The 16,925-nt window shown below is 39.2% G+C and overlaps 3 protein-coding genes across 5 annotated transcripts; 1 reads left to right on the plus strand and 2 right to left on the minus strand.

Annotated features, from left to right (window-relative positions):
* Positions 1-1,894: 1,894 nt before the first annotated feature.
* On the minus strand, positions 1,895-8,066 carry hprt1l (hypoxanthine phosphoribosyltransferase 1, like). Of its 3 annotated transcripts, none has more exons than XM_071501732.1 (9): positions 7,849-8,054; positions 7,371-7,477; positions 6,803-6,986; positions 6,450-6,515; positions 6,340-6,357; positions 5,843-5,925; positions 4,730-4,776; positions 4,123-4,199; positions 1,895-2,480 (listed from the first exon to the last, which is right to left on the minus strand). In XM_071501732.1, exons 1-9 carry the CDS (start codon positions 7,864-7,866, stop codon positions 2,433-2,435), a joined length of 648 nt encoding a protein of 215 aa, XP_071357833.1. In that variant the 5' UTR covers positions 7,867-8,054; the 3' UTR covers positions 1,895-2,432. The 3 variants fall into 3 exon arrangements, with proteins under 3 accessions (XP_071357833.1, XP_071357853.1, XP_071357843.1); XM_071501752.1 differs by having other exon boundaries at positions 7,371-7,427; positions 7,849-8,051; XM_071501742.1 differs by lacking the exon at positions 6,340-6,357 and having other exon boundaries at positions 6,432-6,515; positions 7,849-8,066.
* A 923-nt stretch (positions 8,067-8,989) lies between these two features.
* On the minus strand, positions 8,990-14,487 carry psmd7 (proteasome 26S subunit, non-ATPase 7). The gene is made up of 8 exons (XM_071501721.1): positions 14,328-14,487; positions 13,826-13,917; positions 13,227-13,319; positions 13,033-13,130; positions 12,831-12,911; positions 12,324-12,415; positions 11,597-11,795; positions 8,990-9,621 (listed from the first exon to the last, which is right to left on the minus strand). Exons 1-8 carry the CDS (start codon positions 14,399-14,401, stop codon positions 9,358-9,360), a joined length of 993 nt encoding a protein of 330 aa, XP_071357822.1. The 5' UTR covers positions 14,402-14,487; the 3' UTR covers positions 8,990-9,357.
* Positions 14,422-15,684, plus strand: LOC139634951 (dynein light chain roadblock-type 2). Its single transcript, XM_071501764.1, has 4 exons — positions 14,422-14,551; positions 14,829-14,904; positions 15,004-15,171; positions 15,315-15,684. The coding sequence occupies exons 1-4, from the start codon at positions 14,549-14,551 to the stop codon at positions 15,356-15,358; spliced, it is 291 nt and encodes a 96-aa protein (XP_071357865.1). The 5' UTR covers positions 14,422-14,548; the 3' UTR covers positions 15,359-15,684.
* The last annotated feature ends 1,241 nt before the right edge of the window (positions 15,685-16,925 follow it).

Genomic DNA, 16,925 nt, shown 5'->3' on the forward strand with positions numbered 1-16,925 from the left:
GCCCGGGGCTTTACACCACGGATTTATACAAACAACATTCAGTTTGAAGCTTTAGAGCCTAAAGTCACATTGGAATCAACATTTTAAAAAATCATAACCAGGCAAAAATATGACGTTTAAATGGTCTTTTAGGCGTTTTTAAGATGTGGATGCTGAATGTGACAGATAACTACAATTCATCAGATAAAATTATTACGTTTACTTTCTCTCATTGAGAAGCATATTTATACGGCATGTCTTCTTTAAAAAACAAAACAAAACAAAACTGTGCAGGGCTGTAGTTAAGCTTTATGTCCCGTCATTGCTCTTTGTATTTTTCGATATTCTTTTTCACAGATATTTGATTTGAAAATTGAAAAATATATCAAAATTATTTTTTATAAAGATTTAATTTAAATGATGAATACCACTGAACATTTAGCTACTGTATACTGAACACACACTGAGGACGTGGGGAGTTAGAGAGGCGATGATGAGGACGTCCAGGACGGTTCTTCCCCTCAGGGACAGAGAGGGGCAGCGGGCTGCAGCGGCTCAGGCCCCCGCTGCTGACCCGGAGGACGCTGCATCCAGGCCGGACTCAGTTATCATTTAACCCGCTGACACAGTGAAGGTCATTAATCTATGAAATAATAAGGCGGTTGTTGTGATCGGATGACAGGCTGGTGACCTGCAGTCAGGATGACACACTGCTGCTCACACATCACAGAAACTATCACACAGAAGCTCAATGACTTAAATTAAAATACCTGAAGAAACTGTGACGGAGGAAGTGATGAAAAATCATATCGGCGTCTTAGTGAATCCAGTTATCCAGGCAAGTGTGACCAAATTTGTAACTGTGCCCTGAGATAAATCAGAATGGTTCACAATTTATAGTCATGAGGGGTTTTTTTTGCATCTAAAGTGTTTCAACTGCTGGTTGAAACTGACAGGATATATTTTTCCCTCCCTGCCCAGCGAAGGGTAGTGTGCCTGTAGCTACAATAATCCCAGTGGAGACGTGCACTGTCACTTTGAATCTGTGTACTTTTCTGGGTTAACACAAAATATATTTATTATTTTAGTTCAGAATGCAATGTTCCATCCATAGCATGATGCAAGCTTAAAGTAATTGTATCTTTTACACTCTGTCATGACACCAAAATTGTAAAAAGTAAGACACTTGCCTTTGCCTTTTATTTCTAAAAATAAAAGTAAAAGTCTGTTATTGGGCTTCTCCAACAGGTGATAAAATGTACAATGTGACCAAATCAACATGGATAATTTAAAAACTCATGAATGAAAACATGCTTTGTCAGCTGAGGCCTCACACAAGATCAAATTTATATTTTTCCCTCCCTGCCCCGCGAGACAAATACAAATTCTTTATTAAAAAAAAAAACAAAAAAAACATGCATTTCATTTATTTTTTTATTTTTTATTTTTTTAACAAATTGAAACTATTTTAAAAACACTGGCAGAGACGTCAACCTGAAGGTAGCATAACATCAAGATGGGTTGAGGTGCTTTTTTTTTTTTTGGTGGAACCTTCGTTGAACGTTCGCCGCGGAACGTTTGGGGAACGTCACCGGTTGGGGACCTTCAGAGTATCCCAACCAATACATCCATGGTTGACCTTTGACCTTTTGGTTATAAAATGCCATCCATGGTATGGATGTATACATCCATGGGCCCGGGGCACTGTAGTTACGAATTTGACTGCAGTTATACATTTGCTTCACCAAAATAAGACGGAATGTGGGAGTGCACAGAAAAGTCGCATGAATGGACAGGGACTTGAAAATGTTTTTTTACTTGAATATGACTGAAAAGTTGCGACGTTATTTGTGAACATGTAACATTACTCCATCTGCTGGGGAAACTGATAAAGTGCAACAGAAAAAAAACAGGATTCAAGGTTCCAAAGGGATTTGTATTGCTTGTAAACAGGTCCTCCATGAAAACAGAAGATATGAAATAAAACGTACAGTACATTCCAAGTCAGTCATTTTATGGCATAATGAGAGGATATGTCATCAAGTCAAAACAAAAACGTGTACAAACTGAAGACTGCTAACATCTGACAGCTAATTGAACATAAAGCAGACGCCTGAGACCTGTGATTTAATGTGCCAGAGCAATTAATAACATTCATTTTCTATCTCCAAGATAAAACTGCAATTTACAGGCAGAGTCTATACACAGAAGTGAATAAATAAATTAAAATTAAACATCCAAAATATTCTTAATATACATAAGTGATCCCACTTATTCAATAGGGGGCAAAAGAAATGTTCTTCTTGAAGTTATTTACAACCCACAAGTCATATTTTGTGGACTCTTACGTAGAAAAATAAATAAGATTCAAAACACAGCAAAGCTAAGGAGGGTCATCACAGTGGTCCTAGTCGTCATTGATTCAGGCATCACCTCTGCAGCACTTTATCTGCTCACACTTTGTACTTCTCCTTGGCTTGGTCATTCAGTATGCAGATGTGCTGAAATAAAAGCAAACCAGAGGACAGTGAGTTTATGTTTGATTAATTTCTATTGTCCAGGAATTAGATTTTTCCAACAGTGGAAAAACCCACTAGAGGTAATGTCTTTTTTTCTGGAAATGTGAAATATTTTTTCCTTCAGTGTATTTATATTAGACTTTTTCAAAGAAAATATTTAATTTAAATTGAATTAATTGAGGAGAAGAATTTAACATTTCTCCACCAGAATAGGCAATTTTCACAGCAGATATTGTGACTTGTCGTTGTAGAAAGACACAGGTTTTACTGATAACATTAACAACAGCTATTTTCTATTATGTGTCCTACTAAGTAATGACTGTGATACTGAGGCAGCATGAACAATACCAGGACCCTCAAACTGAAGCGGCTAAATGGAATTCAGCCAGTATTACTATCATTTTCACCTGTGCTTTTCCTACTGTGACAGCTCAAATAGGCCCTTTTGCATTACTGGGAGTGTGGAGAAGGCTTTGAAGCAGCATTTAGATTATCATACATTGAGATAACATTTATCAAAAGTATACTAAACAGTAGAATAACATGAAAATAATAATAATACAAGCATGTAATGTGGTGGATAGTCAAACGGGGAATTTCTCTGGGATAATTTGTAATTATGACCTCAGCATTCATATAAGTTTGGATATGACCCTAGCTCATTCTTGTCAGAAACCTATTTAGCACCTATAGTAATCCAGATCAATTCTGTCAGAATGAAGCTTTACCAAAGAACCCAACAATGAGCAAATTCTTTACTACAAACCAATTCTAAGCAAGTTTGAAGTATGAAGTCTATTTACACTGGGAAACTGAGTCAAGTATATTCAAAGTCAGTATGCATATTAGAAATACCGCCTCATGGTTGTACGCCTCTGTCAGCCAGCCAAGCTGCAGAAAATCACAATCTCCCCTTCTTGAGTAACAGCACTGAATAATAGCCAGAAGTGTTTTTACAGACCATTAGGATGTAACAGTGAAGTTGACCTTTGACCTTTTGGTTATAAAATGTCATCACTTCATCATTTTATCATATTAGACATTTGTGTTAAATTGTGTCATAATTAGCATATGGATTTGTGAGTTATGGGCAAAACCATGTTTTGTGAGGTCACAGTGACCTTGACTTCTGACCACCAAACTGTGATCAGTTAATCCTTGAGTTCAAGTGAATATTTGTGCCAAATCCGGAGCAATTCCCTCGAGGCAGTATCACATTCAAGAGGCCAAAAATGTGTTTTGTGAGGTCACAGTGAGATTTTGGTGGTCAAAGGCCAAAGTTCAAGGTCATGGTCAAGGTCATGGTGACTTCATGTTCTTGTAAATGCAATATATCAGGGAATTTCATTACATCTGACACAAACATTCCACTTAGACTCAAGGATGAACTAATTACAATTTGGTGGTCAAAGGTCAGGGGTGATCTCTAATTTTGACACAACTTAACTTCACTGTGACTTCTTAATGTTCTGCAAAAACGTCTCTGGCCATTGTTTAATGCTGTAACTCAGGAAGGGGAGATTGTGACCACATTTCCTGCAACTTGGCTGGTTGGTTGAGACATAAAACCACAAGGCGATAACTCTAGTTTTTCTTCTGGAGTAATCAACTGCAGCAAACTTACACTGAGATCTCTGAAGTACTCATTGTAGTCCAGTGCGTAGCCTACCAGAAAGGCATCTGGTACCTCAAAGCCAATGTCTGAAATAAATATACAGATGCCACCAACATGAGTCATGTACAGAAAACAAAGAATTTACACTTTCAGTGGAGTGGAAGTAAAACTCTTAGCCTGGTCTGAAATAAGAAGAGGTTCTGTAGTAAACTAATAAACATTGCTCTTTTACTGTCTGTGTGAGGTTGTTCTCAAGCTGTCAGTGCTGTACAGTGGAAAGTCAAAACGCTTACAGTAACAGCTGTCCTTGAGGGACAATCTTAAACAGATTACCCAACTCAAACCTAAAAGCATTACATAATCACAGACAGGGTGAGCAGGGGGTTATCAGGCATGCATTAGTGCATAAGTGCCCAGCTTGGCTACATTTGGAGTAGATTTTCCTGAAATGAATGTTAATCCTGCATGGAAAACACAGCTTTATTAAATAAAACTTCACCAGTCCTCAAAAGAACCAGACACACAAACACACACAAACACATGCACAAGTAATAGGCATGAAATGAGCTCTACCATATATTACTACACTACAGAGATATCGTACAGAGGTACTCACAATCTGGTCTGTACCCTGAACTCCTCGGGGTCCTCTTCACCAGAAGGCTGGAATAATAAATTAGGAAAACACAGGCTATATCAAACAAATGCCTTTCAATAAAAATTAACCTCCAGTGCAGGTTTTACTCCTTACATATGGCATCGATTGACACCTTGACCAAACAGATGCCCATTCAGGGTCCAAGATCGACCTCTTTGTGTGGATTTTATTTTACATGCATGGATGCAACGTTATAACCAGAGTAAAGGCTAAGAGGTGATCAGTGAATAGAGAGCCTCTGCCTTAGAGCTTAATTCACATTATTCTGAATACTGGAATAAATGGAAATTAGTAAAAAAGGAAAAAAATTATGTACAAAAAAAATGTTTTTAATCGACCATATCACTTTCCATAAACAAATATTTGGTTATTCAGAATAATCTCAGCCCATGCTGTATTTACACATATACATCAAAAATAGTTGCAAATGAAAACAGTCAACAGAAAGGCACTTTGAGTTCTTCAAATGTACTTCTTCTATGTTTTAAGCTACACAAATGAAATTCTGTTTAGCTCTACAGTATTGGGGCGGCAGCAGAAATGTTAGCAGTGAATATTATAAAACATGAGCAGGAACAGGAACTATCTGCAATTCTTGACACCAGAATGGCTAAGTGTGTGAGTGTGAGAATTGGGTAAACAGACCGTTTAACTCTGAATTTTATTTAAATAGATAGGTAAGTCAGAAAAAAAATTTCACAATGGAAGCCTGGCAAGAGGCGTATGGGGGATAAATTACTACATGGCTGACATCAAAGTGATAAAAATGACCCTATCCGGCAGGCCAAACCACTATCTTTTAATGCAAGCATCAGAGGAAACCCACATTGCTGTAGTGCATTTCCTGTTTCAACCAACTATCAGGAATGCATAAGAGAAATGGCCTCTATGTCCACAGTGCAGTTAATAGTATAGCAGATTAACTGTTAAGCTGCTCCCTCCCTCCGTCGCATTACGGTCCTAAAGAAGTGTGTCCATTAGCTAAGAGCACTCTCTCTGAAGACATACCAGTGGAGGGCTATCATTCATTCTATAATTCCTGGACTGTAAACTGTATATGATGGTACCTACCTTACAACTTTAACCATCTTGGGATTGCATTCACTCAGCAGGGAAAGTAGCGTCTGCATTGTCCTTCCTGTCTCCACAATATCCTTTTGACAATACAAGACACAGGAAACAATGCTTAAAAATATGACATTCATGTAACGCTTGAGCAACAGACTCTTTTGTTTTACATCCAATTAGTTTAACATTATCAACTTATGCCTAATGTGTAATTTAAAAAGATTCAGCAAATTGAATTGAATAATTGCTGGTCCAAACTCATGCCATATTAAAATCCAACCTACTGTTTATATAGAGGTCTGTAGGTATCCCTTTGAGTTACGTGTATCATTATAGACTAGTTGCAAATCACGAGCAAGACTGATATATACACACATGTATGACAGTTTCTTTCATAATATCATAATATGCGGTATATCGATACTGCAATATAAAATGACAATCACAGATATAATCCGAATCCCCCACCGTTAATACAGATTAAAAACAAAATGTCTTACCTCGACAATCAAAACATTCTGCAGAGAAAAATGAAATAACAGTTAATGAAGTATAAATAAATGACTGTGCAGTCAAAGCAATTCTTCCTGACTAACATCTGAAGACTGACCTTGCCAGAGAGATTGGACAGCTCATCCCCTCCTATGACTTTGACATTGTTTGTTGACTTGTCGTTCTAGGGGACAGAAAGAGGAGACGACATTATTAATCTCACTATGGTTGCAGTTTCTGTTTGGTCTTGCCTGTTCTGGCTTTAAATCACAAGAAGAATCTTCACCTCAAATCTTCATGAAATTTTTACCATGTCTAACACTGCATCCACGGTCTCCACACCGTGAACACTGCAGTGGCCCATTTCTGATTAAAAGTAATTATTCTCATTTGGTCTTTGCCAAGCTCATATCACACACCTCACGTCAGCACAAGTGGTTCCCAGAAATGAAATGAGAAAAGGCAGCTTACACAGTAGCTCTTCACCCTAATGAAATCCACTGTCAGCGGGACTGATTTATCACTGTTCTGGTTCAGTGCTTTGATGTAGTCCAGGAGGTCTGCGAAGAACTTGTAGCCCCCTTTTAGCACACACAGAGCTACGATGTGGTGTCCCCCCATGTCCCGAATTATATCACGAGCCAGACGCTCTGTCCTGGACCAGAGAAGGTAGTCACAAAGGAAACATGCAGCATAAATTATTGGTGAATGCTATATAGTTCTTATGAATAAGGAGGAGATCATTGAAATGACACTGCACTTGAACATTATAGCTCACAATGCATTTTACTACACTGCACTGGACATTCAACCCCTCCCTTCCAAATCCACATTCAAATGCACTTCAGTATGTGGGCTATAGTGGATTTGTCAAGCAAATACAGTATAGTGCACTATTGTAATACAACCACGAATGTGAGTGTGTATGTCAGGGAAACAGAAAGAGCCAGAGAGTGAGTGTGTCAGGTGACTTAAAAGAAAAATGAGAGACATTTCCAGTGTTTGGCGTCGGTGGGGAGGCTGCTGTTGGCTGGTTTACCTGTCCATGATGAGTCCATGGGGGATGATCACCTTGTCCAAATCGTTCTCATAATGTCTGGGGACACAGAAAAGGTCTAGATCATGGCCTTTCTCATCATCAGCGATCTGGAATAAGACGAAGGAGAAGCCATCTCTTCAACTCTGCGCAAAACGGTTGGCACTGACGTGCGCCAAAGACGCATTTAATCAAAGTGAAGCCATGCTCCCCCCTTCCCCCCCCCGCCCCCGGCAACACTGAAGCCTCTCAACCACCTGTTTATCTCGGCACACACATGACCGAGGCTGGGCTGGAGGCAAACAGACATCCAACACTAATGTGGCAGAGCACAGCTGAAACCGAAATACTGACCGGAGAGCCGCCGTCTGTCACAGCAGGCCTGCAGGACGCGCAGTGCAACCACACCCATTGAGTGGATAAGTTATGACAATACCAAACAAATCCCCGGACACGCAAACGCAGCGGTTTACAGCCTCACCTGCAGATACGAAGCCATGTTACCGGCGGCCGTGTGTTCCGTTCAGTCGCAGTGCAGCGTCTGAGGAGTCATGCCCGGGTCCGGAAGGAGAGAGAGAGAGAGAGAGAGAGAGAGAGAGAGAGAGAGAGGGAGAGAGAGAGAGGGGTGGTTTGTTGTTGACCGTGCAGCACATGCGATGCTCCGCTCCCGGAGGAGAGAGAGAGAGGAAGAGAGAGGGAGGGAGGGAGGGAGGGGGGGGTTAAGTCCTTTACGTCAGAATCCAGTTTACTTTCCCAATAATCTGATTTGTCCGACACACCAGGAGCTTCAAATACGCTGTACTAGTTAGTGCGGCTGCTGCTGCAGGCTGTGGTCACTGCGACCGCGGTGAAGTCCGACCAGACGCTGCAGATGACGCAGTTTTAAAAATAAAACGATGACGGACCCGCCGCCGCTCCCGACAGATCAGATCTGCGCTCACGGGCTGTTTTTGTTTGTAGCCCCGCTACTGCGTTCAATTGCAGCATCACATCTTAGATTTTTTTTTTTTTTTTCTCAATATGCTGTCATATGAAGTACCGGAATCCATTTGCCGTTTTTGCATCTTGTTTTGTTTTGTCTTTGCAAAATCTTACCTCAAAGTACGTTTTGTATCCTCACTGGAGCTTTCAATCATATGGCACGATCTTCATCAGCAGATGGAGCTCATTCAAATTCACATTTTTTGGGGGGTTACTTTAAGGACTTGTTTGACTTCTCAGTCCATGTTGGCTTAAATCAAAAGCATTGGATGATGCATTGGAAATACTGGTCTTAATTATGATGATGCCAATAAAGCAATTTACATTTTTATTGGTTCCTGTCACTCTAAACGTGGGGTTGCCATATTTTGTAGTATTTCAACTGGAACACAGTTTTGTGGTGTTTAGTACCAATCTCATGTTACAGCTTTATAACATTTATCAGTGTCTGTCCAGAGGAACTTATCACCAACATAACTTCCCCTCATTTCCATACACACAAAGACACACACCCTCTGAAGCGCTGTGTCTCCATTACTTCATCTTAAAGGTAATCTCAGTACATATACCTACTTGCAGGTCTACCGTAAAACTATTTATGAACGGTTTTTAGATTTAGAAAGAACAGGAAAAGTGAAAACTACAAAGAAAAAAAAATTTAATATGATCCAAATTTAATAAGTGATACAGGAACAAAAAAAATTTCTCCATCTTACAATAAAGGAATACCAGGTGTACACCAGGAGCATGGGCAACTGCAAAAACAGAATAAACATGTTCTCATAGTTCAGAACACCAAAGAGGAAAACATCATCTCTGTACGATAAAGACAGTCTTTATGGGTGCCATATGTGACCGTGAGGCCAGATCTCAAATGACACCATTCCCCATATAGAGCCCTACTTTTAGCCTGAGACCCACATACAGAGCTGTGACAGTGGGCAGAAAGTAGAGCACCATCCAGATGAAGACGGCATGATTTGAGAGAAGACTTCAAAAGGAAGAACACTCATTTTTTCTTCTTCTCATCTTTCTTGGCACCATCTGCTTTCTCCTTCTCCTTGTCTTTGTCCTTCTCATCTTTTTTCTCTTTGTCATCTTTCTTCTCTTTCTTGCCTTCCTCCTTTTCCTGTCCTTCCTTCTTTTCTGCGTCTCGGTTGGAAATCTTGTTGTTGATCAGGTTGTGCAGGGCCACCACAGAGCGTATGAGCGAGGCCAGGTAGACCACCAGCATCTGGTCGTTGGTCTTAAGGTAGAAGGCTTTTGTGAATTCCTGCGTAGACAGAACACATAAAATTCATCAACGGGGAAAGTAATCTAACAATACAACAACACACAGTACATAATGTGAAATGTACAATGGTTTGTTAGCTTGATAATAAATATTGGGAAAGGCAGAATAATTTATGAGATGTAATGTTATGCTAATGCACTGAAACCTTTTGCATAATAAGTTAAAGACAAAAAGAAACCACAGGCAATGGGCCAAGGACCAAACACAGAGCTATATTTTAATTTCTCAAACATAAAAAGAGCAGATATTTATCTATAAGGTCATGTGTGTATCCACAATGTTGGTTTATGTGCTTCTTAAACAACAACCAACTTATTTTGGTGATTGAGTATTTCATCAATTGAGCAAGTGCTCTGCATGACTATAAAATGTTATTATAAATTTTGATTTGAAAACACATCATTAAAGCAAATCAGTTTAAATCCATATTAAATGGCCCATACAGTTGCTAGTTTTTTGTTATGAGCTACAATAGTGCAGGTCATACAGGCAACATCTGAGCACAAACGAGCATTGACGATATTTATCTCACTAAACTAGACTCAGTTTGCCCTCCAGTGGATAAAAGAAGAAGCTGTTGTTCAGTTAGAAGAATTCACATTTTCAGCTGAAATTTCTTACTCTTATTCATTTATATTACTGTATATTCTTTTATATTTCCACTTTTAAGTAACTGTAGCTGAACTTTTCCTCCCTGGTATATTGCAGCAAAAAAGCTTTGAAAATCACCAAATTCACAACTTCAAGTAAATTAAACTATTAACAAAATGTTTGTGAAATCTGCACCACAATTCAACACACAGCCATTTCCCTACAATGATAATTCAATTCAGTCTTTATTAAATATTTTTTAGAGAAGGTGGTAAATGTTAGGGCAAATTTTTCACCCTCCTCAAACTTTGATCCAGGACTCCTTTTGTCCTGTGTCCGTAGATGACGTTTCAGCCTTGATAGGACAAATGAAGTCCTCCTCAAGCCCACTAGATGTCTTACCAACCTCTCTGTTTTGAACTCCATTGACCCCTGCATAGTTGACATTTTAAATCATTCTCTTTTATCCGGGTGTGTCCACAGTTATTTTAAACATGCTACTGTTCTACCGTTGTTAAAGAAATCAAACCTGGATCCCTCCTTTCCAGAAAATTACAGGCCTATTTCCGAACTACATTACTTCTCCAAAATCTTAGACAAGACTGTCGAAAAGCAACTAGTCCAAATACTAGAATTGCACAGGATGTTTGATAACTTTCAGTCCGGATTCCGTAAAATGTACTCCACCAAAACAGCTCACTTAAGAGTCTCAAATGACATTTTAATCACTTCAGATGGAGATAATTGCACAGTTTTGGTTTACTGGATCTTAGCACAGCATTTGACTTCCACTAATAGGTCTTTCTCTGTCTCTCTAGGAGAATTTTCATCAGATACTGCTCCCCCAACATGTGGTCTCCCTCAGGGATCGGTTTTTAGACCCATTTTTTTCCACAGACATATTGCCACTAGGACAAATAATCAGTGCTTTTAGCAACATCTCCTACTATTTGTATGCCGATTATATTCGGTTGTATTTTTTCATTCAAACCTTATGAGCTCCACAAACTCTCCATTCTGACCAACTGTTTAAATGCCATTATGAACTGGATGTCAAACAACTTACTACAGTTACATGCAGATAAAACTCCTTATTGCTCCCGATAACATCCAATCAGCAATCAAGCAGAACCTCGATGACCTGTCCCCCTATGTGCTATACAAATTTGCTTGCTTGCTTATCAAGGACGCAGCTCATGGAAGCTCAATAGGAAGAAAACAACAAACAAAAAGAAATCCACATAAAATCAGGCTGCAACGCCATTGGTTCCACATTCTAGATGAGAACCTGATGGAGCTCAGTCCAGAGTTGGTTGATTACTGCAAAAACACACTAGATATACTACAAACACCAACAACTTACTAGTAGATTAACATCTGGCAGCAGGTTGAAGACATCCTGCAGCTGGTAGATGATCTGGTGGTTGATGGGAAGTTTGCCTGCTACCACTCTCTCCAGGTAAGAGCGGATGTCCAGCAGTTTTGAGTTGAGTCCCTTTAGGCCATGAACCTGGTTTGTGATGCGTTGAGAGAGAGTGCCAACTGTGGTATCTTTGATATCTCTGTAAACAGAATATAATAGATACAGGAGAATGGGCATGAGTATGGACATGTTTACATATTTTACATCTCTACCTGAAGGGGCAGAGCCAGCTCTTTTTTCTCAGGAGGTCTCTGATGTCGGCAGTGAAATACTGCACGTTTTATCAATCAGCGGTGGAGAGTGTCCTTTTTTATGCTGCAGTCTTCTGTGGCCAAAGGCAGTGGCTCATGACCTGGACTATAAATCTAAACTGCAAATATATGCGAACTACTGGACAATTTAATTTTGCCAAGGGCATGAATAAGGCATCTATGTATGTATGTATGTATGTATGTTTTAGTTCACTCAAGTGGGCAATAGGTTCTTAGTTGATGATTATTCCTGCCTACTTGTGTTTGCACTTGAGTGATATTAGCAAAATTGTACCAGAGTTGCATCATTTATGATCTGTATTGTAATCACAGTTATTCACTGTGGTCACCAAAAGTTTAATATTGTGATTAACAGTGTGGCTATAATGTGTGTGAATCAAAAGTTTGTTCAGTACCTGAGCAGGTGCTCCACTCCCACTTCCTCTGCTTCCTCAGCGCCAATCTCACTGGTGACGTGTTCAAATGTTTTGGATGTTGGAGTGCCATCCTAGAAATAGTGAATCACCAATATGAACAAAAACTCCAACTCCTATCTTAAGTTTGTTTTCATACTAGATAACAGCCACTGCAGTGTTTGGATGAACCACTTAAATTTGCAGTACAAAGTTATTATTTCCAATGTAAGAGGATGATAACATTTCAGGATCATACAGACCCACCCCAACTTAATTGGAATACTTTCTCACAAAAAAAGATGTATAAATAAATAAAGAAGCAAATAATCTAATTGTAAATTATTGGAGCCCAGGAAAGCCTTCATGCATGGTCATGTAACTCATGCAAATAAAGATGTATTAATTCTGTCATTGCTAATTCAATGGGAAGCAGAAAATAAATAATTTCCAAACAGCTTGGAAAAACTGGTACTCAATCTGTTTCAATACAATCCATGAGTCACTTACATCATGTATTTCCTCCACAGAAATGTACGCTTCTGTGGGTAGACCAAGATCTTTGGGCTTCACATCGATAATGACTAACACCTGGTGGGATGAAAGACAAATATGAGTGTGTTATTCAACATCAGGATGAATATGAGTAGAACAAGGTGTTGTCCAAATACATGCACATAAAGCAGAAGGAAAAAGCAAAGCTGTTACATACCGAATTGGTACAGTACTGCTTGATGAGCTCATTGATGGCAATGTCATTCTTATGTAGTTTTGGGCCAGTATGGTACCACCCAACTATTCTTTCTCTGGCTGAAAACCAGAGAAGGCAGTTATTCACAAGTATGAAATCAGGGTAACAGTAATGTTAAACACAAATGAATTATGTGAATGTAGCCAGTGCCTTACCATTAACTTTCTTGAACATGCCATACATGTTCTCCAAGTAGTCATGGTCCAAGAACCAAACTGAGTCATCCCTGTCATCCTCATCGAATGGCACTGGAAAGGAACATTGACAATCACTAAACAAACTGACAAAATTTGTCTGTGGTAGACTTACAACATTTATTGACCTTTAAAATAATCTTGCTTCATGTTGTGCTTAGAAAATCTAACTTTAAAGGGAATGCCCGCTGATTTTACACATGATAAGTCAAATAATCAGCCTGTGAAAACTGTTGTATAATGTTTTCTGTGGCTCTGGTGGGAGCTCATTAAAGTCTAAAAAAAAAACTAACCCTGATGATGTCATTTGAGTTACATCTATATCGGACTGAAACTACAAATTTATAATTGAAAGCCTACATTAAAAACTGAGGTGCAATAAGTTTGAAACACGTGTAAGGATCAAGTTAGAGTTAGTGGGCTGAGTTAGATAGTGCCATATCAGGAAATGAAATTCAGTATATCTCGCCCTCTTGTGCTTCTATTTTCTCATTTTTTAACTTTTCTTTATTGAAGCTGTTTCTCTCAAGTTCCCCAAATGTAGTCACCATGAGACTCACCTGCAAAACTATTTGAGACGTCAAGAACTTTTTTCTGCCATGATCCCAGAAGGACACCAACCACTCGTTTCTGATTGCCAACTTTTCCTATCCTGTAGATTGAACAATCGAAATAACAGAACGAATGTATTAGTTTACCATGACTCATACACACAGACTGAGTAGTTAGCTAGGTTGCTACTGTAAGCTAAGCTACTGCCCAAATGTACATGTTATCTATTGCTAATGAAATTAATGACAAAATCATGTCGGTGGAATATTTTATTATGTACTGCATATCATTAACTAGTTTAACAAATTAAAACATATTCTTTACTTACACTGGTGACGACCTAAACTTTTTTAAGCAAGCTAACTAGCCTGGTCATATCTGCATTCACTCTCAACGGGGCTCTGACTCAGCAGGGCTAACATTAGCTTAGCTTAGCAGCGGCGTCACGTTTTTAGACATTTTAACTGTCAGCACTGGTTAAGGCTGATCTCGAAGGTTGAATTTACTGACCTGTTAAAGTGATCGACCACGCTGAGCAACACCAGGGGATGAACGACCACATTTTCCACCGCTAACTCCGGCATTTTTGCAGTGAAGATAAACAGCACACAACCCACCTCCACACAATGACGGCTACGTTACACGCTTCCGCTTGCGCCTGACGTCTCTTCCGTGTCTCTAGGCAACAGAGAGACGCGCAGAGGAGGCAGAGAAGTTTCAGTTGTCGCAAAATGGTAGGAATATTATTATTATTATATAATATTTCATAATATCCGTAATGCTTATGGTGACGTTAGATAACCGAAAATATTCGTGAAAGTATAAATTATTTTAGCTATAACTTGTAATTTATCTTACTGGCACTGGCCTTGCTAACGACTGACTTGACTGAAATCAAATTAACGAGCCTTAAAGTTGATGCTTATTACTGTTTTATTTGCAGACTTCGCCAAACAATCATTTCATAGTTTGGTGTTTTATTAAATGTTTCTCATTTTCTTTCTCATGCAGGCTGAAGTTGAGGAAACACTGAAGAGGATCGAAGCCCATAAAGGTGTGATTGGAACAATAGTTGTCAATGCTGAAGGTAAGACAGACAACGTGAATATCCAGCACAGCAGTTTCCTCTGGTCAAACATGCTCACAGTACAGTCTCACTATAAAGGCTGCTGCTTTATCTTTTCAGGTATTCCCATCAGAACAACTTTAGATAACTCCACAACAGTTCAGTATGCAGGACTTCTTCGCCACCTCACCATGAAGGCCAGGAGCACCGTGAGGGATATTGACCCTCAAAATGACCTCACCTTCCTCCGCATCCGCTCCAAGAAACATGAGATCCTGGTTGCACCAGGTGAGTGTAGTAATTATATTGGTATTGCTGGCTGGATGATGATCTCAGCCATTAACTGTAACATTGAAGAGGATGACTTTGGCTCTACTGTTTTCACTGCATTTTTTCATTCCTCCATCTTCTCTTTTTTCATGTCTCTGCAGAGAATGACTTTCTACTGATAGTCATCCAGAACCCATGTGAATAGCTGCTGGGCATTTCCATGAGAGTCAGCCCTTACTTTGTCACATGGTGGTGCTTTATCAAGGCAAATCATCTTTTTAAACTGTGTTATGTTGCTCAATGTTCATAATTACATGCATAATTTTTCGTTTTCCAATTTCAAACTGAAGTATGTTGAATAAGTCTGTGAAGTTAAGATGCTTCTTATTGTACAGTAGGTAATAGATAGGCCATGTTCATTATGTTAAACCTGAATAAATGAGAGGAGAAACATAACAAATGCATATGCTTCCACGCAGGTGTACCATAAAAGCTTGTAAAAATGTATAAAAGATGCTGAGTTAGCCTCGATTAGGGCTTTGTTTCATTCTTTTATTTATCATGATGGGGGTGGGGGGGTGGGGGTGCTGGAGCCAGTCCCAGCTGACACTGGGCGAGGGCAGGGTACATGACATGTAGAGACAAACAACCAGTCATGCTCACATTCACACTTATGAGCACTTTAGAATCACCAATTAAAGAGTGGGCTCTGTCAGTGTTATATAATCATATGTCATTGATTTCCTAGTGATAAATTCAAGTAGAGCAAGCAGTGTGTTAATGTTGTAGCAGGTTGAGGTGGAGCTCATGCTAACTACTATAAATTATACGGTTTGGTAATTTAGAAAGCAACACAATATATTTTATAAAGGTATCATATGAGTTGTTTGTTAAATCGTAAAGGCCATACCCATGGTCCAACCACACATGTGTTTTATGCTGTATTATGCTGCTTAATGAGTGCTTTGCTTGACTGACATCTCCCTCATCCTTGTGTTGATGTTATTGTAACATACCCAGTATCATTGTTAATGCACAGAGTTTGGTGAAATCACGCAGTTCCCAGCATAGCTTCACCCAATCTACACCTGACTAGAGGTCTTATCAGCCAGGGTAACTGAAAACACCTTGGTGGGTGTGCAGAGCCTTTCATTTGCAAAGTAACTAGTATTAATAGCTGTCAAATTAATGTAGTGGAGTAGCAGTGTAAACACACATAAAATGAAAAGTACAAGTTCTTAAAAAAATGTACTTAGACTTTACCTTATGTTGAAACATTTTTAGTCTGAAGGGAGTGGTCTCTTCCAAGATGGCTATGACCCCATCTACAGGACACAAGAGATCACTGGAAGGTTTGATGAGTATGAAAATGAATCATATACTATGGCCTTCACTGTCACTTCAACTCAACCTAAGTAAACACACACTGGAGATTCTGGAGGAAGATTTCACCTAATGAGGGAATATCTTTTGAAAGAATTGTGTTCCATTCCTCCAGTAGAGTTCAGAGACTAAAAATCTCTGTCAATCTGTTAATTCAGTAAAAATGAAACTGATACACAAAGTAATTAGAGTGACAGCGACCTTTGAACTTCACCAAACGTGCTGTTGGAGCAGCCATTTTACATCGGGTTCTTCTCTTCTCATGCAGAGGTTCATTACATCATAGGGCAAGTTAACCGTCCCCTTCATTAACTATTTTAATGATGATGGAGCACATGTCCTGCACAAAATTACAATTATTAAATTAAGCTACTTTTATTACTGAGGAC

The sequence above is a fragment of the Trachinotus anak genome, unplaced genomic scaffold (assembly GCF_046630095.1).
Source record: "Trachinotus anak isolate AG129_WGS33_773 ecotype Australia unplaced genomic scaffold, CSIRO_AGI_Tana_v1 ptg000002l, whole genome shotgun sequence".
Lineage (NCBI taxonomy): Eukaryota > Metazoa > Chordata > Actinopteri > Carangiformes > Carangidae > Trachinotus > Trachinotus anak.